A 27,941-nucleotide genomic window follows, 5' to 3' on the forward strand; every position below is an offset into this window, starting at 1 on the left:
AAAACTTTAGTCCGGTCAATCTAGACATTCGAAGCTACATTAATTCCCATCAAGCTGAAAATGAGTATAATTGTTTAAAACACAATCAAAAGCATTATTGCAAAATTCTGGTTTAAGGAAAAAAAATTACCCAAGGTCAAAGGTAAAAAATGGGTGTTCGCGATTTTCTTCAAAACGGTAAGTTTTTCAAATCGGAAAATTACCTTAGACATAAATTGTAGATCATAAAGTTATCTATAAAAAAGGTATGAATAATTTTTTTCGATAAAGCTACCGTTTTTGAGATATACCGATGCAAAAAGTTGCAAGCGTCATAATATGCACAAATTTCCACGCCACCTCTGAGGTAGTGTATTATTAGCGCGTTTTTTTACATTTTATTTTTAAACTTGAAAAAGTCTGAAATATGTTAGAATAAACACGTGTTTTCACTACGCAGTGGCACTCAAGACAAACCTTCGCATTTATTATTTAAAAAAATTAGAATAACCCTAAGTGAAGCAAAATCATCTTAGGACAATAATAGAGATTACAATTAAATAAAATTAAAACTAAAACTACTTTTAGTTTAAATTTGATGAGAAAGAAAAAAGATGACTACAAACTAAAATTTAATTAATAAATTGTACAGTCCCTGCATAGTATCAACATGCGGGAGTGTGCCCACAAGGCTGGCAGAATTGCCAATTTGAATGGCAATGCTGATTCTCTGAGCCAGATAATTTCCAGCCCTCCAGTCAAGAGATTCTTCGACAATTGTCAGAAAAGCAGATGCCCCCGGTCCCAGAGATTCTACCCCAAAATGTTCAAAAGTATAGGTATTACCGATACCTACATATTTGCGCCTTTTGAGGTTTTTTGCCTCATTTGAAGCAGAACCGGCCTTAGATTTAGTAACCTGAAGATGAGACGGCGCAAGTGTGTCGACACAAGTAGCTTTCCACACCAAAGGCCGCCCCAATCTCCAGGGTACCAAAGTCATACCATCCGGTCTCTTGCCATCATCCCGAGCCAGACCGTTTGGTTCTAGAAGAACTGGAACATGGATGGTGGCAAGAGCACGGAGGATTATATTATTTAGGGCGGCATGGCGCCCTAAACGGCCGGCAATCCATGAGAGGCATCCGGCATGAGTGGCCGTGGTGTCCATAGCCGTCAACGGTATCCCCGCAAGTACTACTATTATTAAAGACTAACGGTATTTCATGTGTTGTACATTCTGAGATAAAGCAGTTATACGACCCTAGCCACGTACACAATTAAACAGAGAGACAGATGTTGTGTCAAGGTTTCACTACAGTACCTACAAATGAAGGGACTGGGTTTCATTATACTTATGTATATTTTATATTTTGAATTCAAGTTAAAATTACCGACAGAACAATATTTTTACTTATATTACTGCTACACAGAGTATATACGAGACGTGCTTATGCATATTATGACGCTTGCAACTTTTTGCATCGTTATATCTCAGAAACGGTAGCTTTGTTGAAAAAAATTATTGATTCCTTTTTATAGATAAATTTATGATCTACAATCTATGTCTGAGGTAATTTTCCAATAAAACTTACTGTTTTGAAGAAAATCGTGAAAACCCCATTTTTTTACCTTTGACCTTGGGTATTTTGTTTTTCTTATTTTGATTTGTTTTTGATTGTGTTTTAAACAATTATACTCAATTTCAGCTTGATGGGAATTAATGTAGCTTCATTCTTATTTTTTGGTCTAAATTGACCGGACTACTTACTACAGAACGCGAACTCAACAGCAGTAGCTCAATAGAGGGATCTCCTTAATTATTATAGGCCTAGCCGTAATTGGGTCCAATAGATATTTATAAGATGTCATTGTCAGAGTTACTCAAAATGGAAAAAATAAACCATCCACGCGATGACCGACTTTCGCGCGGACGGAGTCGCGGGGGGAAGCTAGTTTGTAATAAGATAAAAAACATATTTTGTCCTACGAATTTTCAAAAACAAAATTTATTAGTAATTGGTAAGTAAGGTGAAACTTAAGGTCTTTACTTTGCCTTCAAAATTTATTTTATTAACCACGGCGTATATATCACAACGTAATTGTATGACATCGACGTGCGGCGGCAGGTGAAGTGGTAGTTACCCTTGAATTACAAATGTCTATCTGAACATCAACTTGCGATCTCTAAACCTCCTTACAGAATATGTGACTTACATAATGGGAGAAAGGCACTGACGAAACTACTGAGTTTCTTGTTGTTTTACAAATGCTACATTTAGGCGATAAAACATCTTAGTTTTATTTTTAGATTTTAAGGCGCATGGGACAACATTTAATGTTTGTTTTTTTTTGTCTTACTAATATTGCAATTATCAAATAATTAACATCTAACCGGCGGTTTCCCCAACATCTAGTAAATCTGTCAGTTACATTTATGTATGCAAATGGTGGTATCCATTAGTGAAATGATGGTATCACTGCCGCAGTAGTCAGATCAGTAGTATGATTATTATGACAGCGTTCAGTGGCAGTGGCAGCGCCGGCAGCGGCGGCAGCCGTGGCCTAGTTGTCGCTCAGTAGATGCAAGTAGGTCGAAGACAGGTCATAGTTCGCAACATACAGCTGAATGCATGTAGGAATGCATGATTGGTGATTTCTTTAGTTTGCAGCCCGGCAATCTATGGTGAATCGGCTTTATTGCAAAGATTTGGGCAGGGGCAACACCAGGTTTGATCATAAGTCATAGAATAAATAAGTATTAGAATTTCTTAGACTACATGAGCACAAATTTGAGTTTGCTCTTATTGATTTGTAATTTTGCCTTCCACGTTCGATCTCCATGATCGGTAGTATCAACTCTGCATAAATGTGATAAGTATTTGAAGTTACGTAATGCCATTGGTTCTAATGTACAATTTTCAAGACACAAGAACTTTGAAATGAGAGGAAAAGCCTGGTGTTGGGGTCATAGTTTGCGGTCCATCAGATGGGACTTCAGCCTGATTGTCTACTTAAGATCATTCTTTGATATTGTCTTTCTCCTTCGAGCTATCAGCAGATCACGATTATTTATTAGTATCGTTAAATTATAAAAGGCTAACACGAGTATCATCCAAATAATTTAACGTAAAAGTCATGTAATATTCGACAAACGCAGAGGAATTCCCCATGAGGAAACTAACGACTTAACAAAACTGTCAAGAATGCTATGGTTAAAACGAGCAATATATTATTGGAACAATAATAAATGGTTTCATGGATGATCGACAAAGTCTTATATATGTATCCCGGATTGCAACGATTATGCAACTTGGTTGCGCAACCTCTGGCATAATGCGGCGAGTGCACGGGCAATGTTACGCAAGACTCGCGGGGCAGGCGAGGAGCAGCCCACCGCTCGTAGCAGCTTGATCAATACCCCGGACCCAAACAAACGGGCGCTGAAGCGGCTTGTGAATCGTGCGGTGTGGGCGACTGACCTATTTTCTCACAACTCCGCCTGCACTGCATCACCCAAGCTAATATGAACCTTTTGATACAGCTACTACTACGACTAAGATAACAAAAAGACTATATTATTTTATTTATATTAAGTTACGTAACCTCATAAAGAAATTATAGGAAATCCCTTTTGAATAAACATATACCTACGGGTTTAATTCATGAGGAAAATCTATATGACCGTTATCGTTAATACAAACTATAACTGCACTAGGATTCCGAGAATCCATTACCAGGAAAATATATTTAGCGGCAGTTGACTCATAACTAAACCTTTTCAGAACTGACACCTACACTAGAATGCACTCGAGTTGGTATGCGTTCAAAAGCACTGACAAAAATAGAGTTGACACTTAGAGCGCGTTGGCCGACGGAGACCGGCAGGCAAAGGTTGTCGTATTATTAACACACTCTAATTCGGGGGACCCAAACAAACCATCGCAAGCAGTTGACCTACATTCCGTGTGCGTCTGAAACGTAAGATAAAGGCATCATGATTCATCCAGTCGCGCCTCGGCGCCGTCGTTAACTTGTTCACCCTAATACTATTTCGATAATGAACCCCTTTTTAACATACCATTAATTGACGTTTAGCTGGAAACTTTATCCTATCATAAGTTTATTTCATCCTGTCATAGACTGCTTATTTTCGCTTCGTAGTTTCAAATTAATTATTATCTTCTCATACACATGGTACTTTAATAATAAGAAAACAAAAGCAATAGTTACAACGGCTTACTAAGTAGGCCTTCGCTTGAATCTCGGTGAAACCGTAATTTAAACAAAGGCAACAGACATGCAATGAAAAACGCACAGCACGACCTTCGCCCACTTGTCAACAAGCCACAGAGTTTACAACATATTCAGCGTACAGAAGAACGTTTCAGTCTCATAAATACTCGTACCTATACGTAGTCAAAAATTTCGCCAAACAAATTATACGAAAATATAGTTTTTTATAATACCATAATTACCAGATCTATAATAGACTAATTCTATAGTACCATATTCCCGCGCTAATTTATATAGTCATTTCATTCCTTATATCAAACTTCAAGTATCACATTCAAATCTGTTTAAAAGTTTTGAAGCATTCCTTGATGTAAATTTTAAATTTACCATAACTTCTTTTTCCCTTAATCAATTTTGACTAAAAAAAGTTTTGACAACGTTCCTAATTATGTGTGTGGAAAGCGTTGTAATCCGTTGAGTAGTTTTGACGTAAATTAGGAAATGTACATCACTATAATTCCATTTCATTTTTATTTCAAATGGTGATGTTTCGTACAAAAAGTAATGAATATCTGTATTCGCTTTCATTTACAACGGTGGGGGCGCCGGCGCCATTGCACTAGGCTAGTGTCGGATGCATACAAAACCGACGCCAGTAATATGAGTATGTTAGCGTAGGTAAGTAACTTAAGAGGATAACTTGCATTACACAACCTAATGTTTTCCCGTAAATGTATATGAAACAAACCTCCTTCCTTTATTGACAAATCGCAGTAAGTGAAGTAATCTAGGCACATTTAACACAAATACAATTAAACAATAGGGACGTAAAATGTTTATTTCTTTGAATTGAATCGTTTTGTGTTGATTATATGAAAAATATAGGGTCTTTTTTTGTTATCAAAAGGAAAACCTTTTTACGGACGACCCCCCGGGTTTTCATATCACGATCATGAATTATCTAGACTGTTCACAATTCAGCAAGAATAAACAAATAATATTGATTAGGTATACTTGATATAGAGCATAAACAGGAAATATGAAAGTTAGAATACGAGAATTTTACAAACATTTCAATATTTATCATTTACAGACATATATACTCGTACAAGTAAATTGTGAGAAAAGCTTATAAAGTAAAATCTAAACATAATTAGCTTGCATGACTTCTCATGCAAGCATGACTCTTCAGTCATAAATGTGGATTAAGCGAAAGAAGTATGCAGGGATCGTGGCAAATGGAAAGATTAAGTATCTGGGATTCCCTCAGGGAAATAGACGTGATTATTATGTATGTATATATAATTGGAATTTGTTAATGGAATCACCATAAACATGAGGAGTAGCGCCAAAGTTGTTTTGCAAAGCCCATGACATTACACTTTCCGCGATCAATACCATGACCTCTGATCCATGAGCACAATGTTATTTTAATGTTAGGACCATTTCACTACGCAGTTCCGCTGCTTCATCAAATTTCACATAAACAAAAAGGAAGATGGGAAGCCCAACAATAAATACACAAAAACCAAACAACTTATTTGCATAAACTGTTTAAGGTCAAGCTTGTTTTTCGTGAGCTGAAGCAATTATGAAACTAGTTAAATGATTAAAGTTAGTTTATTTCAGTTATTCTTGACGATGTTTCTCTTATTTTTATTATTTTCAAATCATCTGTATACTTGTGAGATATAGTGTGCTTTTACATAAACATTTTTTTGTAAAAAAAGGTTTTGTAATTGACATGAAATTTCATCGAATGCTAGTCACAATCACAAACTGAGTTTCTAAATAATGTTTGTTTGTTGTTCAAACTGGATAGTTGATCTCGCAACATGACCGGCGAGAGTGCCGCCGCCTGCGCAGCCTATTTGTGTTGCAATATTTGTTTGCAAAAACACTGCCTCTGGCAAGGCTGTCGGCCGCACTTGTGTATCCGGATCTTATTCAGCTGCTGGAGTTCGTTTTTATAACTACAAATATGGCTCATACCAGTTGGTGAACACGTAACATTCACTATCATTTTTTTTATATATATTTGAATAACCAATAGCAAATGTTACAATCATAGCTTATAAAATTTTCATTAAAAATCTTGCTATTTTCAGCGAAAACTTTTAAAAAGAGGAAATTTAATTTCAATTACTTAATTTATAGTTACTTTTTGGACGTGCTAAAGATGTTAGCTTATAATAACTCCAGAAATAGTCTTATCAAGGTATTATAATAAAAAATCCGACCAAGTGAGTATTGAACCAACGCACAATATTGTTTTACGCAGAATTGGCAGTTACAAATGGGCAAACACGTAACTTTTAAAAGTGTTTGTTCAAACTTTATATTTCCACGAACCTAAGAAGGCGCGTTGTTACTTTATGGTACACCCCACTATACTATACTACTGTTATACTGCAACAAATAATATTATTACGATGCCAAATGAATTATTTATTTTTTATATTAAAAACAGAAAAAATAGATATTCGAGGAGTGAAATCACAGCAGCGTAAAATATTATCTTTACGGCACTTACGGCTTTCGCGAAATGATACATTCGCACTGTTTGAAATACTACAGAAGGTACTCTTGATTTGATAGTTGTTTATCATGCACTTACCAAAACTATTAGTTTTCAGATGAAACAAAGAAGCTAACCACGTAAATAAATCGCTTCAACCTCAACATGTTTACAGTTTAAAAAGGTATATATTATGCTGAAGTCTTAGCATGTAACTATGGCTGAGGTGAGACAACTGAGATGAGTCAAGAATACAATGTTTGTTTACAATACGACTACGATTAATGCAAACGGAAATAAAAACAAAGAATCTTCTAAAATAATCTTTTTTTACCGTTTGGTTCCCGGCACCAATACAAAAAAGAATAGGGCCACTCCATCTCTTTCTCATGTATGTCGTAAAAGGCGACTAAGGGATAGGCTTACAACTTGGGATTCTTTTTTAGGCGATGGGCTAGTAACCTGTCACTATTTGAATCTCAATTCTATCATCAAGCCAAATAGCTTAACGTGGCCATTCAGTCTTTTCAAGACTGTTGGCTCTGTCTACCCCTTAAGGGATATAGACGTGACCATATGTATGTATGTAACCTTCTAAAAGTAAATGAATTAGTTTATCGATTCGACAGTATCTATTGCAAATCAAAACCTTGTCAAATAAATATTGCAAACGAAATAAAGTACCGTCTGCAAATGTTTGTAAGCCGGCTGCGCTAGCGCTGCCGCCGCGCCGCGCATGAGGCAATGAAGCAAGTCCCCGTCACAATAAGTTGCGCAATCTGCTCGCATTCCGGCCCCTCTGGTGTCACTCTCTACTTAGTTTTCACTTTGTATTTATTTATTTGAGTGGCAAACATTCGTCGTATAACAGATTTATTTAAATTATTTTTTGCTATTAATTTGTTCTTGAATGTAATGTTCTATAGTAAATGTTATTTAATTTCTAAACGTACAAATAGGTACTGGTTATATTAAAGAATTTTACACTTGTGAAATTTGATGACTTAATAATGGGAAAGTGTTATCTAATTTGAGTATTATGTCAGAAATATGTCTCACTGACATTTCTGATGTGTCCAAGGAGAAAATCAATGAGCTCCCTAAAAAAATAGAACTAGAACAGCTAATAAATGTATGACAGCTACGATAGCATTCACTCAAACGCAGTCACGTCGGGTTGTTTACAAACACTGCGTGCCGAAGGTTACAATAACAAAGTTTCACTCAAGGTGCGCCTGCAGTTATTAAACTACTAACGGTTGTCCGCGACTTTGTCCGTCTCAATCTCAAGTCGACTACATCAGCTAATTGAGACTTTTTAATGCATCCTGTAGATGATTCACTGCATTGATTCGTAAAAAAAAATATTTTGTCATTCTAGGGGACATGTTAGTAAACTACAAATCTCAAAACTTGATAGAAAATGTCACAAATGTAGCTCTAAAAATATTTTTCAATGTGTAGAACTTTGATGAATGTACCCCATTTTTTTTCATGACCATACCATACTCGTATGTATTGAAAGAACAAAAAAAGAAATATATGAACAATTAACTAGCGAAGTACTGTTTGATTTTTTGATTAAAAACTCTAGTTAAGTATAAAAAAACAATATTGTTTCTATGGGTTTTTCGTACACATGTGTGCATGAGCGCCCGTCCCGTGTACGGACACACCTGGCCGAGGCCCGATGCTATATGGTCGCGTCGCTTGTCGTCGCCCGTTAAGTCAAAATTACGAGAAATCGCAAAATGCCAAACATATGCACAATTTTTTTTTTTTTTTTAATTCTTTTTGTAGGTAGAAATGTAGGTTTCTAATTTGTGAACATCGTAGCACAATATCATTTTATTACAAGTTAGGTAGGTACTAATGTTATAAATAATATGACTTGTGCTGTACTATTGTATTGAGTGGGGGATACCAATATCTTTCCATCAATGTTGGCCTTGGGTAGGTACCTAGTTACTAGTTTCAAATGTACAAGGACAAGGCCATCGGGAGAGATAAGAAGTACAAGACGTGATGTTATGCGGACACTAACGCCGCCATTTCTGAAAAAATCTAAATTATTCTCTCAAAATCTTACTAAGCCATAAATGGGACTTTTAGAATTTCTGTTGGTGAATGTTAACCTAAGTTAGTACGCACCTATTCGTTAGTTTTCCCACTAACTCATTGAAAACGTAGTCAAAATGACCTTGCATTTACTTAAGGGAACAGCCACAATGACAGAAAAACAAGGTCGTTTGACGACAATCAGTGAAACAGAAAAAGCCCCACGGATGATGTTCATAGGAAAAGGTTATTTATTTACAAATATTAATCGTGGCCGGGACGATAAATATTTTTTACCTTAGTGATATCTGCATAATTATTAAGCAATAAGATTTAATGATTAAAAATATATAAATACATACTTTAAAGAAACAGTTACAGGTTACTAGTCCATCGCCTTCAAGAAGAATTTTAAGTTTATTAAAACCATCTAAGCAAAAGAAACGATTGTTGAGGTAAGTAAAGTACCAATTACGATGTAAAGTTAACACCAACTTTTGCAATAATTTTGGCGACTTGGTTTTGTAAGAACAGAACCTAGTAGATTTTTTTCCATGTGATGGTACGTCACTCCAAAACAATCAAAGTAAATATTTATTGTAAAACCATTCGATTACTCATAACATCCATTGTGTCATGTCAATTACAATCAAACGCGCGGGTTACGCAAAGGAATGCAATTACCAGGTGGAGGTATTCAGCTGCACAAATACACTGAATCATTGTTTACATTGCTTTTTATAGTAGTCAGAATTTCCATAGGACGGCTTACCTTGTTCCGCAATCACGACCTGGTTACGAATATGACGCCTTAACCTAGTTCTACTTGCTGCCCCTGCCGCCCTCGCTGGCTATCTGCCTGTGTGCATTTGACATCTGTGTGAAAGAAGGCGTTATTTTAAATACGAATTTAATTTTCATAAGCGAAGATACTGGTTAATAACCGACTAGTCTCTGTCTCTGTCGGGCTATCGTATCGTGAGTCGGACATACAAAGATTGCCCATTATAATAAATATCTATATAAAATTATGATCAAATCACGCCATTTTCCCGGAGACAAAACTTTCCACTTGCTATGCTTTATCCCTGCATAATTATTTTGCTTAATTGCTTAATATTTACATTGAAGCTGGTAGGTTAAGGGTTCTTTAGACCTAACCAAACGTCTAAAGATTTAATCAAGGTTCTTTATTTCTGTCGTGTGCCTACTGGAAGAAATATCTCTTGGAATAAGTAGTGCTTTTGTACTTATTTTCTCTTTAGTTTAAGTTCTATTCTTATTTTTACTTGATGTACATAAATATATATGTAGATATAGATATGGCAATGCTGCCAGCCTTCTGGACACACTCCCGCAACAACTTGCGGTAGTCCATACAGTACATAGCATCAACTATCTGTCAACTATCAACATGCTATGTTATGTAGCCCATACAGTACATAGCATCAACATGCTATGTACTGTATGGACTGTAAAATTTGTAAATTAATTTTTAGTTTGCAATCATCTTTTTTTCTTTCTTTTTCCAAACTAACTACAGATTATAAGCATTCTGTTTTCTGTCTCCGCTATATGTCTGTGCTTCTGTCTGTCCGTCTGTCTGTCACCAGGCTTTATCTTATAAGCCGTGATAACTAGAAAGCTGTAATTTTCACAAATTATGTAAATTACATATATTATATAATGTAAATCAAACGTGTTTTTTCATATATGTTTTTTCTCAATATCAATAACGGTAACAGGTTGACGATTAAAATTCTCACAGAATATTTTAAAATAAATAATTAAAGAACAATAAAATAATTATGAAAGCTCCCCTTTACATACATATAACAAACGTTTTCTGACATGCAACGTGGTATGTATTGACTGCTTAGTAATTTTACCGATTTGCGGTATATGGTTGTTTTATTATTTATTTAGCGCTAGTTAGTTGTTATTTTACACATAAAATTTTTTAACTTTTTATTTAGCAGATTTTTAAAAGCAATGAGAAATTTCGTCATCAAATATTAACACTCTACAGCAATGATACGCAGCACATGCAATACCAGCATAGGTACAACAGTTCCATTCACATTTCCTCTGTATATTTGCTTAGTCAACCTGTTTTCATTCATCCTCGAATAGATCTTCGGCAGAACATCAAGGCAAACTTAAATTGGTACAGTTTACCATCTTTTGTATAGGTCGACCGACGGCGCCAGTAACATCGTGTGCATATGGAAGACATTTTACGAATAACATAGGCAAGCAGGTACCTAGTATAAATCATACAATTCTGATTCATAATCCACTTTCACACTCCTTTTTTCAACTTGTCAAACAACTATCTATGAAGTAATACATACATACATATGGTCACGTCTATGTCCCTTGCGGGGTAGACAGAGCCAGTCTTGAAAGGACTGAATGGCCATGTTCAGCTATTTGGCTTAATGATAGAATTGAGATTCAAATAGTGACAGGTTGCTAGCCCATCGTCTAGAAAAGAATCCCAACTTTGTAAGTCTATCCCATAGTCGCCTTTTACGACATCCATGGGAAAGAGATGGAGTGGTCCTATTCTTTTTTTGTATTGGTGTCGGGAACCACACGGCACTATGAAGTAATTGAACAGCCAAAATAAAGCATTTCTTTTTATACCTACTCGGTAGGTAGGCACTTGATTACACAAACATTGGAAAGAAATAGGTAGGTAAGGTACCTATGCGGAAAAAAATATAATTTGTCCATCATGTTCTGTCGGTAGCCCTCCTTGAATTTAAAACAAGAGAAAATGTCTTAGACATTTTCGATTCGATCCTAGTGTTCGAAAACGACAACAGCGAAGCCAAGCTAAAAACAAGATTCCTAGATTTAGGATTAGGACAAATTACACAGGATTCTTATGTAGTTGATTTAGGAAACTTCAAAATAAAGAACGGTAGCCATGTTGAACCACTCATTTCACCACCAAAAGGTAGGTATAAAAAAAACTGAAACCGGGAAGGCCCACTGCAAAAGTTTAGACAATTGCAAGAAAATAGGTATACCTATAGAGCTGACCCAGGCTGTTCCTTGCATAATACTGCCGACTAGTCTTCTAGATTCTGAACCTGATGCTTAATGTGTATTACCAGTTACCTAACTTAGATGAAAAAAAGGGTAGGTACTACAATCTAGACAAAATTATTGATAAACAAACGACATTGACTTGGACAAGATTAGACTCAAGGCCGTCTGGTCTAGCAATAAAGTCACCAGCGAAAGTTTGGTTATGTGCAAGAATTTTTGCAATACATGTTAATTTCTTCTTTAAAAATCGCCCCCAAAGTCAAGTATACTTATGCTAGAGTTCAATTATCATTGAATAAAGACTGAAATACGTACCGTTTTAGTTTCAGCCATTGTAAATGACCTCGTTAAATATTCGTTGTTTTATTTTTCACACATGCGATTCTATCCCAAATTACTGAAGGTAATACTATGTGAACACTTTTGGTCAGTCGAAAAAACCACTACAGCAAGCACAAAACAATGACAGTTAATGTTATTTCTTGAGATTTCACAAAAAAAATGGAATTACTATTATCAGACATTCAACCCAGATGACGACCAATCAGACCGCAAATTGGCAAATATCCGCCATCTAGCAACAATCGGCAACATTCAAATAGACGTTCGACGTACTTCAACTCGCATTGGTTCGCAGTTTCGTTCCAAATGTAAAAATGCTTTACTTGTACTATAGATGGCGCTAGGAAATAAATAATTCATTTTTAGTTGCCTGACAATACAATGCCTCCCAACCCAACTTAGCTGCCCGAGTGCTGATCAGTTATTTGTAATTTGAAGTTGAAACATAGAAATAGGTAGGTACACCCACTTACCTAATTCAAAGATTTTAAGTGTATAACTTAATTTTCCCCAAACATCAATTATGGGGAGTCTTATTTTAGACATGAGTTTAGACAGAATATTATGATGGCCCGCAACTTATTTTTATCAACGCAACTTCGTATACGTGTATCTACGTACGTAGTACGTACGAAGTTGCGAAGATAAAAATATCAAAAACGCCATCTTTATCAGTCAATAATTTTGTATTGTTGCCGTGTGGTTCCCGGCACCAATACAAAAAAGAATAGGAACACTCCATCTCTTTCCCATGGATGTCGCAAAAGGCGACTAAGGGATAGGCTTACAAACTTGGGATTCTTTTTTAGGCGATGGACTAGCAACCTGTCATTACTTGAATCTCAATTCTATCATTAAACCAAATAGCTGAAGGTGGCCATTCAGTTTTTTCAAGACTGTTGGCTCTGTCTACCCCGCAAGGAATATAGACGTGACCATATGCAAGTATGTATGTATAATTGTTCTGCATGTCACTTTTTATGCTTTACGGAGTAGAGGCATGATATAAGACTTGGAAAGCTACCTTTAGCTGAGTGCCGATGGAGAAAAAGAGATTGGGGGCCGTCTAAAAGATTCCAATTCCCCTTGATCGACCACAACATGCGCGGGATATGAGCTTGGAAATTTGAAATCTTACATGCGTGATCAATCCATGTTCTTCTACATACAATAAAATACTCGTATAACACAGGTCTACAAAATAAAATAAAAAATTTGGTGCTGGCAATCCTATGACATAATTTCGTTAATAACTTGATACAAAGTCGTACAAAAGTTTTAGAACGGCAATACTACGTGTAGTTTTTAAACTACCCACATTAAAAATATACCTAACCATTTTCTGATGTTTACTGTGTTCGCATTTCGTCAATTTGTATAACTATCTGATAATATTATTATGTCGTCGTCTAAGAGAAGTTGTTTAAATAATCCGAATACATTTTGTTATATTTGTGGTGAATATGTGGTGAAAAAATTTAGAAAACCTATAACGGACTTCGTAAAAAAGATATATTTTGACTATTTTAAGATCAAAATTAAGGATTTAGATCGGCCGTGGTTACCGAAAATCGTGTGTAAATTATCACAGGTTTACAGTGATTTTGGTGCCGCCAAAACTATAACTGTTTCTTATTACATTGGGTACCCGTATTAAAACTACATACTTATTTTTGTAATGCTACGTGTAGTTTTGGAGATATGAAATATGTATAAATAAAACATAATTAGCGAATATTTTATATTTATTAACGTTATTTTGCAGGTAGAAAGCTTCTTTTTCTGGATTTTTTACAATGTTCAATATTTTGACAATCCCGTGTGATACTCCAACAGTAATCCGCCATCATATGCTCATCCCAGCGACCTTGATACCTATCTTCCATCACTTTTAGATCCTGATGAAAACGCTCTCCTTGTTCTTCACTACAGGAACCAAGATTTTCAGGGAACTTATCCAAATGACTGTGCAAGTAGTGCACTTTTATGCTCATGTTACAGCCAAGATTCTTAAAGTTGTTCAAAAGGTCTTGAACTAATTCCACATAATTTTCTGCCTTTTCATTACCCAAGAAACCTTTAACAACTTTAACGAACGATTTCCAAGCCACTAATTCCAAATCATTCATTGACTTTATGAAATCTTTGTCTCTGATTAAATGTCTTATTTGAGGCCCATCAAAAATGCCAGCTTTCAGCTTTTCTTTACTTAAACCTGGAAACTTTTTTGAAATGAAATCAAAACATGAACCAGTTTTATCCAATGCCTTCACGTACTGCTTTATTAATCCTAATTTGATATGCAGTGGAGGTAAAATGATCTTATCCCTGGAAACCAATGGTGGCTTTATAACATTTTGTTTACCAACTACCATATTTTCTCTTAAGGGCCACTCTTTCTTGATCCAATGGTTTTGTTTTGCTCTGCTGTCCCATAAACATATGAAGCATGGAAATTTTGTGTACCCGCTTTGCTGACCTAATAAAAAGTTAACCATTTTTAAATCTACGCATATGACCCATTGGTGATCTTGATACTTCAGTTTTTCTAAAACAAGGCCTACAGTTTCATATTCCTCTTTTAGCTTCGTGGAATGAGCAATCGGGACAGCTGCATATTTATTGCCAATATCTAACAAGACACATTTGAAACTCCTCTTTGAACTGTCTATAAACAACCTTCACTCGTCGGCTTGGTAACTCGGGAGACCCATTTTTGTCAAAAGGCCACCAATATCATTACAAAAAAACTAAATTGTTTTCAGAGCTAAAGAATGGAAGATGTTCTCTTTCACGATTACGATAAAATGAGACTTTCGTACCTGGAGCAACTAGATTCCTATAGTAGCTCAGACCTCTCTTTGGAAAGGTCAAGGTCTCTTATTAAGTCACTTAAAGCATTTTGGTGAACAGTAAAGGCACTCCTGTTTCAAAATCACTGTCTTGTTCATTCGAAGAGACCTCCATCATATCTGTGCCCGACAAATCTAATGGTTCCACTCTCGTAGTGTCTGAGTATAGTAAAGGCCTTCTAGCGGACGATAAGTCAGGATATGTCATTTTCTTTTTATTTATGCCGTGTATTTGCACTACACAAAAGTAACAGTCATCAAAGTGGTTTTTTGGTTCTGACCAAATCATAGGTACACTGAACTTCGTATGTTCTCGTTTACCACTTGCCCACTGTCTTAAATGTTCAATGCATAATAAGTATAGATATGGAGGTCAATGAATAGTTCTATTAAGAAGAAAATAAGTGCAGTGATTGTGGCAATTTTTGAAGAAGTGAAAGATTTGTGAGTGGTTTCTTTTCGGGAAGAAAAATTTAAGATACAATTTTAGAACTCTTTAACATTAGTAAAGGTTAATACAAGTACAAATTATATTCGCGTAAATATTTTGCAATGGAATGCGCAGAATTTAAAAACAAAATTAGTTAGCTTTCAAGAACTCCTCCTAAAGGAAAACATTCATGTAGCTATATTGAGTGAGACTTGGTTAAATTCATAAGATAATGTATAAATAAATAATAAATAAATGTATACGGGACAAATTACACAGATTGAGTTAGTCTCGAAGTAACCGATTCGTTGCGATGTCTAATTTCGCTAACTTTTAACTGTGGCGTCGAACAAAAATAACGTGACACTGATCAGTGCCCAACGCCATACGATTAGATGACACGAATCCGTGTCTTCAGCCATGCGGATAAGTATAAATGTATTTGACCATGTTTGACGTGTTTTAAAGATTGAATACTCTTAGTTTGGATTAGAAAATAACGTGAACGGTCAGGCAAAGAGATATAAGTGATTAGAAGTGTCAAAATAAGTGTATTTCTGGGAAATAGAGGGTAAGTGACTTTTTGAATGCAGTTGTGCTAAACCTTTTTAACTTTTTTTGCATTTCCTAATGATTTGATTGATTATGAAGTATTAAATAAGATCTATAAGCATTGTTTGGTTTTCCTCATAACAAATTTCAACTGTTTAAATTAAGTATTAACGACTAAAACTATAGATAAATAACTAAACCATCAGTATAAAATATCACTTTGCTAAATTTTGTCTTTATATTATGGTTATTTACTGTTCAAGAATTGCGGCGTAAAAGAAAGTACATTCCCGACACAGAGATTGAAACACAAAGCGACGATGACAAAGTTATAGAACAGAATTCACAAGACTGGGAGGAACACTCACAAAACTCACCGTCAGCCGCAATAGTGTTTTGGATGCCATAGCCAATCGTGGGAACTGTCCAGTTATTTGAAAATTAATCCACAGACAACAGTCTGTGACAACATTCTTTTGTTTTTAAATTGTATTTACATAGTTAGTATATAGAATATATGTTAGTACATAGAATATAAGCTCTTGTAACTAACGCTTTGGATCATGTTGTCTGATTAATAAATGTTTTTATTTATTGTTTAATACATTAATAATTGTTCATATTATGATGGTTAAATAAAAAATAACGCAACTTTTAAAAAGGTTGGTTACCCCTATTTAATATTTTTTTTTACAATATCCAGAAACGAATACTACGAGCTTAATATACGTGCAAAATGATGATAATTTGGTTCTGGGTAAAAATTTTTTTAAGCTAAATTGAAAGAGTTGGCATCGATTTCAAAATGGCACACATCCGTGTCTAACGCCACACGCAAAAAAAAAGTGATGGCACGGATACGTGTCATCCGCAACGAATCGGGTAAGTTCGAGACTTGTGTTACGAGATACTAACTCAACGATACTACCTATATTTTATTATTTAATAACCTTGGGTAAATTTTTTTCCTTAAGCCGGAATAATGGAGAATTTTAAAATAATGCTTTTGGTTGTGTTTTAAACAATTATACTCATTTTCAGCTTGATGGGAATTAATGTAGCTTCGAATGTCTAGATTGACCGACTATATGTGCCACAGATCATAATACAGGCAGGTGACGTTACCGACCCCCTTGCCGCGCCATATTGTCAAAGTAGCGTTTTGGCGCGCTATTGAAATATTGATACTTCAGCAAATGAGTATCAAAATTAAAAAATACAACTTTTATTACGTTTTTTAACTACTACTTAGTTAACTGGTTTTTTTAAATTTGTCAAATAGCCTTTTCTCCATTATCAACTAGTCTCCGGCCGTCCACGGGGTTTGTTCTGCAGGTCAAAATTTCCAGAACGAAAACGTTGGAACCAAAAACGCACTGTTTTCTTTTGCGACACGGCCGCCATACACATTAACCCTTCAAGAGGTTTCGCCCATACAAAAGCTTTCTATCACTTAAAACCGCGGGCAGACAAACAGATAAGACATGGCGAAAATATTAATATGTTTTATTATTCTGTTTACTGCAGAACCCTAAAGAGTTTCCTGCTGTTCTTTATCTATTTATGTCCGACAAAGGGAAAAGGTTATAGTTAAAGTCCTAAAGTTAATACTAGATTGTTCAAAGATAATGGATAAAACATACAACAAATCAAAATAAAACTGCGCGAGTCCTGAATCACTATTTTTCTTTCGTAGAGAATTAGAGTGCAATGCACACTAGAAAATCAGCGAGTGTGCAAAGCAAGTGAGAGTGGGAAAGGTAGTAAGTAATAGATACATTATAATAAAATTCTCTTAATAATAATTATACATCCATTTATTAATCTGAATTTAATACTGTATTACATAGAAGAAATGCACTTCTCAGAAACATTCAGAAGACTTCCCTTTGGGACAGATTTTATATGGAATCTCTCCATTATTTAAATTGAATAAACTATTTCGTACATAGTTACCATCAATGAAGATCTGCATTGCCACATACTTAAAAATCTATGTATATTTTTCACAACTTGCTTTTTTTGAAATAAGTCTTAATAAAATAATAAAGCATGAAAGTACGATCGCCTAGGTATATACTGAATAAAATAAAATTTTGCAAAAACAACAAAAATAAAACTTTATAAGTAGTGTTTATACTGCCGCTGCCACATAATTTGTCAACAACATTTTCAATCACAATAAAGAAATTATTTCTTGTATTAAATATATATACGAACATAAAATTTATTATTTTGGTGACCGCATGGAAAGGCTATTTTGACACATATCCAACATAGTGAATACTCATTTTTGAGAAAACACACAGCAATGAAACTACCAATATAAATACAGACATCTTAATTCATTCAGTCAAAGTGAAACATGTATAAAATATTTATCAATAAGAAATAATCAGTCTTGCTTTTAGAGAAAACGAAGTCAAAACGTACCGAAATGGTCACGCCTTGATATATTACTATCACAATACATTATGTCAGATATGATGTCATCCCTTCTCTTGGACGTAACTAGTATATAAATCGCCTGCTACGCTACTTAGTGTTATTATCACAGTTGTTTAGTAGAGGTGGGTGCAGTACTTTGTACAAAATACAGGAGCTACCTGCTATCCGCGACCATTCTTGACATGCGCCGATCTAAAACGCATGCAACTCTCTAGCCCGACCATTGTCCGGCGAAGACGCAAAGCGGTCCAGGCTAGAACTCAGGCAAACATCTCAGAGATGATTTATGCATACATCCCTTTCATGGCAGTCTTTCTCTTATAATGTACATAAATAACAAAGCAAATCTCACATCTCAATAAGATACAACAAATGCGAGATTCACGAACACGTTGTTCACCCCTAGGTTAATATCGGCTGGAGGGCCCACTGCTATCTTCCGAGATGTACCTCATAACGGAATACTTAAAATAGATAATAACTTTACGTCCCTTTGAACTGGTTCAATTTCGTCACCTAGTAACTGAAAACTAAATTGAATAACAATAAATTATTAAATCTTACACCTATCATATTATATTAAATCTGTGAATGACTTGCAAGTATTGTATTCACAAACATTCTTGAAATTCCCTCAATCGAAAAATATATTTTTGTCTAATAAAACACATTTCATAGGTGTCCATATGTATCAACAATTGACAAACGCAACGACAGGTTATATTAATGAAATATCACAGATTTTTAAATCTTTGGACAGCAACGGGCTTCAAGATAATACATTGCCTCAATAGATAAAATTTGTACCTATTAGTTCCTAACCTTAGCCCTTAGAACCCGTTTACGCACAAAGAAAATATGTGAATTATCTGAAACCTCACAATATATAAAAAAATAATCAAAAACAAATATGAAGAAGTACTTATGTTGCTAAGAAACGAAAGTCACTGTTGTTCGATTATATTTATCACGCTCTAACCGCCCTAAGATAAATGCATGTTATCTACATTTTTTATACATTTTTGAGTATGGAACCAGTTGAGTTTGAACATGTTCAAGTCAAACTATTGTCCAAGTCTAATAGACGCAGACTTAATACCCTAGACATAAATATTCAAGTATATCAAGATCTAATCTTCAATAAAAAAATAATCTTGAAATCAGCGACTTTAAATGTCATTGACATCACTTTACATAAGAAAAATATTCACAATTTTATCTGGCAATACAGATTGTTATCTTTAAGAATATCAAAAAGCATTTGCATTGAATTCAACGCGTTTAAATTTTTCAATAAATTTACATTATCTCTAAGATGTCCCACTTTTCCACTGGTAAGATCAATCATCAACAATAAAAATAATATATTAAATATTTCAGACAACTTTTTTGTTTCTTTAAGCTTCCCTACATAATTTCAATCATCTTCTAATGTTTCGTGCATTTCGTACATTATACAGACATGTGAAAGAAAAAACGAAAGGCACCCCCGGGATTATACAAGGGGGTAGCCACACCAACTACTCTAACAAATATAATGATTAAAATCTAAAGGCAGAAACAGTTCCATTACTTTGTATCTACCATATTAATATTAAGATGGATATCTGTATTCTTTATCAGTCATGCCCGCATTTCCACTGTCAATATTTTATCAGAATTATTATTGAAAAAATTTAATATCATTGCACTTCAAACAGATATGAACATTATATAAGAATATTTTTTACTTAAAAAAGCATTTAGTAACAAAGGAAAGCGTATGCGAAACTGACTCGACAGAGGATACAATCCCTTACAAAACTAACACACATATTCATTAATTTTAATCGATCTGAATAGATTTCCCTCAAAATCAAAACAGCGAAGTGCGACAACTATTTCTCTCAAAATGTATTTAAATATTCTAAAAATAAACAAAATCAAATCAAAGTGAAAGAAGTCTTCATTCAGATCTACATCAATATATATATTAATCTAATCAAACACGTGCTTATTAAAAAAAAAAAACAAAGGTCGCAGTCTCAACACCATATGGCTCATTAACAATTAGATGGAAATCATAAGTACAATATTGAAATTTCTTTCTTTAAAAGGTAAGACGTCTCAAAATATAGTTTAGTTATGATAAAAATTTTTTCATTGCACACATATGTTTTGCAATAGCTTGGGCCAGTGGATGTTGATGAAAGGAGTCAAGTTATTGTTGCACTGGAGCTGCATAGAGAAGAGGCCCAGGAGCCATGTGAGCGAAGGGAACACTTGCTCCCACCGCCGCCTGGTAACCGCAAGGGCCGCCGCCACCCACGCCACCGCCGTAATATTTGCCACCTGAACAAATTATGTTAGAAAATGAAGTTTACTACTCAGACATACTGAGGAATCACCTAAGCAAATGGCATGTTAAAACTTGGTAAAGTTACATTTACTAGAAAATATGATTTTGATTTAGTAATACTATATTATATATGAATATTCAAATGCTCCTCGACATTGACCTGTATTAAAAATTTCCATATATTATGTTGTAAAAAGAAAACCGCCTCTAATCAATATCCTTTTTGAGTCTATTGGATTTCTATTAAGTGTAACAAACATTTTCCTGAGTAAAAACCACATCAAAATCGGTTCAGTGAAACCGGACAAACATACATACAGTTCAAACTGAGAACCACCTTTTTTCTTTTGAATAGGTTTAAATAGTAATATTTATCAATGAACAATACTAACCGAGCATCTCTTGATGGTGGGGATGCATCTGTGGATAATGTTGAGGAGTAGTGAAGTGAGGAGGAGGAGAACCATACGATGAACCAGATCCCGATTTGTTGCCATTGGTGTTGTTGTTGCGGTATTGTTGGTTACCATTACGAGAATCTGCAACATGGAAGAAAATATTGTGACTGTGTTTAACACTCAACAAAGAAACAGATAATGAACTGCAAGCAATACATACTGTTGTAAGGCCGTTGGTTAAATCCATTTTGGTTATGGCTGTTGTACCCATTTTGGTAGCCATTGTTATAGCCACCCTGGTAATTGCCAATGGACTCAAACACATTGGGACTTGGAAAGGGCACAGGTTTCTGGAAGTTGTTTTGCTGCCTATAACCCTGATTATTTTGGTTTTGGTTATTGAAACGGGGTGGTTGTTGCTGGATATTACGGTTTTGGTAAGCATTCTGGTTATCTTCATTGACAACAGCAGCCATCTTGTTATTCCACTGGTTGTTTTGTTGACGAGGTGAGCTTGAACCACTATTGTTTTCTTTGCGTTGCTGCCAACGGTTACGTCCTATAAAAGATTCATAAATTAGATCAGTGTAAGTTCAATAAGTATATGGATAATAATAGTAAAAAGATTCACACCTGAATTGTTATTGTTGGTCCTGGCCATCTCGTTCAATTTATTGGGGGGATTTTGACCAGTTTCACGTAGAACTGCAACTAAAGCACGAGACTGACGCGCATCACCAGTCGTGAAGAAAGTATATGCTGTACCAGATTGTTGGCACCGACCAGTGCGACCTAAAATTATTAATACATTGATTATTTCACTATTTCTTTGACATAGAACTTATCATTTCAAAAAAAATTATCAAGCAATTTTACCAATTCTATGGATATAATCTTCAGAGGAGTTAGGATAATCAAAGTTGACAACAAATTTAACATCTTCAACATCAAGACCACGGGCGGCCACATCGGTGGCAATCAAAATAGTGGTGGCACCATTTCTGAACTCTGTTAGTACAGCATCACGTTCAGGTTGTGACTTGTCTCCATGAATAGCTAATGCTTTGTGCCCGTTTCGACGCACAGCACGAGCAATGTCGTCCACCTGTAAAAGTAATAATAACAATAATATTTTTTTTTCTTTTTCCAAATTAACCATTATGATCAGCATAATTTTACTGAGATTGTATAATATGCAAAATCTAACCTTCTTTTTAGTCTCCACAAAAACAATAACCTTGTTGTCTCTTTCAGAGGCAATCTCTTTCAATAGGTTAGTTAATTTTGTTTCTTTCTCGTGTTCTTCACAAACTTCAATAATTTGTTTAATATTATTGTTTGCAGATAGATTTAAAGATCCAATATTGACTTTAATATAATCATTGAGGAAATCTTCGGCAAGGGCTTGAATTTCTTTAGGCCAGGTAGCTGACCACATCAAAACTTGACGATCAGGCCGAATCTGTTCAATAATCTTGCGAATCTGGGGTTCAAATCCCATGTCAAGCATTCTATCTGCTTCATCTAATACTAAGTAGGTGCACCGCCGCAGATTTGTTGTGCCTCGCTCTAAGAAATCAATCAGTCTACCAGGTGTAGCAATAACAATTTCCACGCCTCTTTCCAGATCCCTAGCTTGTGGTCCCTTTGGTGAACCCCCAAAGAGACATGTGTTTCTAATACAGCCATGGGCACTATAGGCTTGTGCCACAGATTGGATTTGTTGAGCAAGTTCCCGTGTGGGCGCAAGTATCAAAGCAACTGGACCATCACCTCTCTGAATACGCTGCTGGTGAACTATATGAACAGCTGCTGGAAGCATGTAAGCAAGTGTTTTCCCAGATCCTGTTGATGCAATGCCAACCATGTCACGGCCAGACAAAGCAATTGGCCAACCCTGTGCTTGGATGCCAGTAGGCTCTGACCAACCTTGTTCTTTAATAGTGGTCATAATGTGATCAGGGAAGTTACCTTCATCAAAAATTTGGTTAGGTCGTGGAATGTTGTTCCCACTGACTGTAATTTCTTTTGTTGAACGGAATCTCATTACTTCTTCTTCTGTGCGAGCATCCACATTAGGATGAGGTTTGTAGAAATCTTTCTGAATTGGTTCAAGATTAGCCAAATCCCAATTTGGTTTAATAAGGCTATCACCTGGATGTTTTGCTTTTTGACTTTGTAACTTACGTCCCTTAAATTCCATTGACTGTTGCTGGCGATCATTATTAGGATTAAATACTTTTTTAGGAATGAAATTTTGCTGACCATTGCCATTTCCTGGTTGGCCATTATTATTGAAAGTTTTATTAGCAGTGAAGTTGTTCTTGTTATTAAAATTTTGCTGTTTAGGACCCCCAAAGTCGCTCTTAAAATATTGCATATTTCCCCTGGGATTCATCTGTTTATCACCATCATTCTCCTTTCGTTGAGTCTGGTTATTGAAATTATTTCTTGGCCTGAATTCTTTTGGTCCACCAAAATCATTTTGATTTCCATCATTTCTTATTCCATTAAAATCATTTCTGGGTCGAAAGTTATTTTTATTGCCCATGTTGTTATTTCTGGGGCCACCGAAATTTTTTGGGCCTCCAAAATCAGGAATACCGTTGAAGAAAGGCATTTTACCGAATTGTTCATTCCGGTCTGTTCGAGGTCTAAATCTACAAAAACAAAATCATCATTAAGAATCAACAGCTAGCTCAAAATGAGTTAAATACACATTGAGTTAGGTATCTTCAAATTTTAATTATTATACCTACCTCCAAAAAACTACATTTTTAGAACAGATGATAGTGTGTATTGGAAACCGTTGGCCTCTGTGGCGCAGCGGTAGTTCGCTTGTCTGTGACACCGGAGGTCCCGGGTTCGAATCCCGGCCAGGGCATGATGAGAAAATAACTTTTTCTGATTGCCCTGGGTCTTGGATGTTTATCTATATAAGTATTTATTATAAAATATTGTATACCTAGTTGAGTTAGTATCTCATAATACAAGTTTCGAACTTACTTCGAGGCTAACTCAGTGTATAAAAAAAAACCTATAAACCAAGTTGCATCTACCTAAAATATGGAAAACCAGCACATGGTTGCAGTATTCTGTAAATTTTAATTTATCGCAAATCATGCTCCTAATATCTTAGAATTATTCAGTGATACAAAATACCATGTAATAAGTATTTAAAGTAGAAAATAAGGTATTTTATTTAATACTTTAAAAATCACCAGAACAATCATTCTAAATTTAAGCTGGACTTAAGTAAAACCAGCTCTTCAAACATCTTGTCTTATTTTCCTTCAATGTGGTTTCATGATCATACCCAAAAAAGAATAGCTTCACAGGGGCAGTGCTCGGCAAACAGGTGTTGTATTTTAAGAACATGTATTTTATTATAGGGTTAGTAAAGTAAGTTTAAGGTATTGCAGTGTTATTGTGTGGTAAGACAGCAGCGCTGGCAGTGGACCCATGTTTTTGCCACTTGCAATTGAGGAATCTGAATCCTCTAAACACATGTAATTAATTTCATCCTTTAACTTTTTTTATATAATCATCTTAATAGTCCAAAGCCTCTATAAAGTTCCTTTTTTAAATCGATTTATTTTTCGTCTCAAGATTAGTTCTTTTACATACCTACCTACTCTTCATGTTCTTTTGGTACCCAAGTCATATAAAAAAAAAGTGTTACTGAAGCTACTACAAAAATGTTTATATTTTCTTGAATGACATTAGAAATTAGCTCTAGTAAAAAACAACCATAATAAGTATCATTTTGTCCTTACAGGGTTTTAGTAACTTCTACTAAAATGTACAGTTCTACGCATTTATTTAATATATAACACCAAGTATTTACTAAATACTGCGACAATATAATATACTAAATAAAAGTATCTAAATCTATACTAATATTATAAAGCTGAAGAGTTTGTTGGCTTGTTTGAACGTGCTAATCTCAGCAGCTACTGGTTCAAATTGAAAAATCTTTTTGAGTTGAATAGACCATTTATCGAGAAGGCTTAAGGCTATATAACATCACGCTTCAACTTTTAGGAGCGAAGAAATAATGGAAAATGTGAAAAAAGACAGGGAAAATGATTCATCCTTGAGGGCTTCAATGATGCCCTAAATAAATGTTCCACGCGTACGAAGTCGCGGGCACTGCTAGAATAAGATACAAATACCTTTCTGAAAGAGTATTTTACCTTAGATAAGTCACATCTCTGGAATTATCTAACGACCTTATCCACCAGGTAGGTACCTACCTAGATACTTAGGTTTCTTGTCATCTAGCAAAATTCCCCTACTTATTGCCAAAACATTAAAATTGGTCAACTACCTATGTAAACAGACTACCTACTATATAAAAACTTTAGAATAAGATCACTTCATATCTCTCCCACGGATGTCTGAAATGTCGTGTAATAAACTTGGGATTCTTTTAGCAGGCGTTGGGCTAGCCTTTCACTATTTGAATCTAATTTCCATTATTTCCCCATACAGCTAAACGTGACTGTACACTCTTTTCAAGACGTTGGCTTTGTCTACCCCGCAAGGGGGGTATAGACGTGACATATATGTACGTATTGCAACTCATACAAGTGTTATACAACTGAACTAGTTGTTACCTTTGGCTCTGCACAAGTGGGGAACTGATTCGTCACCGTTCGTTCTCTTTTTTTAAAATTAGGAGGCCTTCACATGAACACACTTAGGCATAGGCGAGAAACAGGAAAGCGAGTGACCTTTCGCTTTCATTATGTAGATCTAGGGACCTACTAACGGACCTACCTAAATTCCAATTCCAATCGGCAGTTTGTGTTGAAGAAAAACAATGTAGATTATTTATGAAAATAGTTTTAATTGGTGAAGAAAATCATAAAAAGGGTAGGAAGATACCTCGGTTTGAAATGTATACGAGTCGGATTGGTCTGGCAACCATTTAACAGCTGAGCAACATGTCACAAAATGGCCGCCGCACACAATTCTTTGAAATGATAAACCCATTATGCGTAGGCACGCAGGATGGATTGATTAATTCTATAGTATGATCGGCAATGTTACTTACATAGGATGTTGATTGTGAAAGCCGTTGTACTGCATGGTTACGCTGTTTCAAAATTCGTTTGAAGATCTTACGTGGTGGTAAACGCTTGATTAGGTAGACAGGTAGTTATCTAGAACAAGGATAGTATTACCATACAAATCCGAATATATTATATATCTGTAAAGAAACGTGCTAGAATTTGCTAGAAATAACAAACTTACCTCTCACGAAGAGAGAATTTGTAATAAAATTATTTTCTCATTCGCAAGCGACCTTTCACAGACCCGGCGAATGAACAACTCGAAAAAATGGCTGCCGGATACGGATACGCCTGTAACCAGGGTTGCCAGGAAAATAAAGTAGGTATTGATTTTTCGCCGACCTATGGAACAGGCTAGAAAAAAATCATTAAAGTAAGCGGGAAAATATAAAATTTTAAAAATAGGAAGGGATTAATTTCTCCAGCGCAAGGCACAATTTTTAGGCTACAATTCCTCATCACAAATTCACAACCTCTTATTTCAATCTCAACTTGAGTGTCTAATAATGGATTAATTTTTACTGATAGCAACCCTAATTTATTGATTTTTTTATTACAAAGCCCGCTCCACTCCACACTCAAGCAAGTACGCCTACTACGCGAGAGAGTGAGCTGCGGTGTGGATAAAGAGTAAATTAATACTGTGGTGTGGAGCACTTACTTAACGGAACGGATGACTTTTTCTTTTGTTGTCTTCTGTTTTCGGAAATTTAGCGAATTAAGACTAATTTAGCGCTTAAGTGTATGCCAATGCCATCAGACCGCAGGCCGGCCCTTCTCATCTTTCCACCTTCCGGTCAGGGTTTCTCTGCCGAGAAGAACGTCAAAAAAAAAACTGAACGACGTTCCTGGAGGAGCTGGATGGCTACAAGGCAAAGCCTTTATTAAATCTCGGGCAGAATTTGATTATTGATGCGATTATTTCCTCAATGTTTTAGTTTTTATGAAACGAAATTAATAAAGATTAATTAATCAAAAATTACCTTGGCATCAATGTCTAATTCTGATTCATACATTTTATTTCACGAATCAAATTTTATTAAGATCTAGCTGTCCCGGCAAACGTTGTTTTGCCATATTTGCCATATAAATAATATTTAAGTAATTTCTAGTTAAAAGAATAGGGGACAACCTTTATCACTAAGGGGTATGAAAAATAGATGTTGGCCAATTCTTAGACCTACTCAATATGTTCACAAAATTTCATGAGACGCGGTCAAGCTGTTTCGGAGGAGTACAGGAACGAACATTGTGACACGAGAATTTTATATATAAGAAGATTACTCCTAAGTTATGTATGTTTACGCGCCTGTGAGGAAGTCGCAGATCGCAGAGACATGTCGCAGTCGCAAAAGTGAGTAGAGGCCTTTATATATTAAAAACTGGCCAATTTCAAGTAGAACTCGCACACGAAGGGTTCCGTACCATCATCATGTTTGTTACTTATATATTTATTTTTATATATTCACCGACCGACCAAAAAATTATTTAAAAACATGAAGAAATGCTAAACGCCATGAAATTTTTTATTTCAAATTAGTATCATGTAATTTTTTATTTCTATGTTTATAAACATTGTAATTTTACCTCTTGCGCCAAATAAAGATTTTTCTTTCTTTCTTTCAAATTTCTTGGGTTTCTATAACAATGTC

At 35.3% G+C, this 27,941-nt stretch overlaps 3 protein-coding genes across 4 annotated transcripts in view; all 3 read right to left on the minus strand.

Annotated features, from left to right (window-relative positions):
• Positions 1-12,411, minus strand: part of LOC106135085 (3-phosphoinositide-dependent protein kinase 1) — a 78,492-nt gene extending 66,081 nt beyond the window's left edge. Inside the window, exons 1-2 of one of the 2 annotated variants that reach the window (XM_060946462.1) lie at positions 12,167-12,411; positions 9,564-9,667 (exon numbers count right to left, since the gene is read on the minus strand). The gene's annotated coding sequence lies outside the window, so the exon portion shown is untranslated. The remainder of the gene's footprint in view (positions 1-9,563; positions 9,668-12,166) is intronic. The other variant, XM_013335276.2, reaches the window with a different exon arrangement.
• The window catches only part of LOC106135112 (DNA-directed RNA polymerase III subunit RPC8), an 85,179-nt gene that overhangs the window by 40,386 nt on the left and 16,852 nt on the right, over positions 1-27,941 (minus strand). The window lies entirely within an intron of this gene.
• On the minus strand, positions 17,827-26,600 carry LOC106135082 (uncharacterized). The gene is made up of 8 exons (XM_013335272.2): positions 26,471-26,600; positions 26,271-26,379; positions 22,419-23,871; positions 22,088-22,316; positions 21,845-22,003; positions 21,432-21,770; positions 21,206-21,352; positions 17,827-20,806 (listed from the first exon to the last, which is right to left on the minus strand). Exons 2-8 carry the CDS (start codon positions 26,303-26,305, stop codon positions 20,676-20,678), a joined length of 2,493 nt encoding a protein of 830 aa, XP_013190726.2. The 5' UTR covers positions 26,306-26,379; positions 26,471-26,600; the 3' UTR covers positions 17,827-20,675.

The sequence above is a fragment of the Amyelois transitella genome, chromosome 11, assembly GCF_032362555.1.
Source record: "Amyelois transitella isolate CPQ chromosome 11, ilAmyTran1.1, whole genome shotgun sequence".
In the NCBI taxonomy this organism is placed as follows: Eukaryota; Metazoa; Arthropoda; class Insecta; order Lepidoptera; family Pyralidae; genus Amyelois; species Amyelois transitella.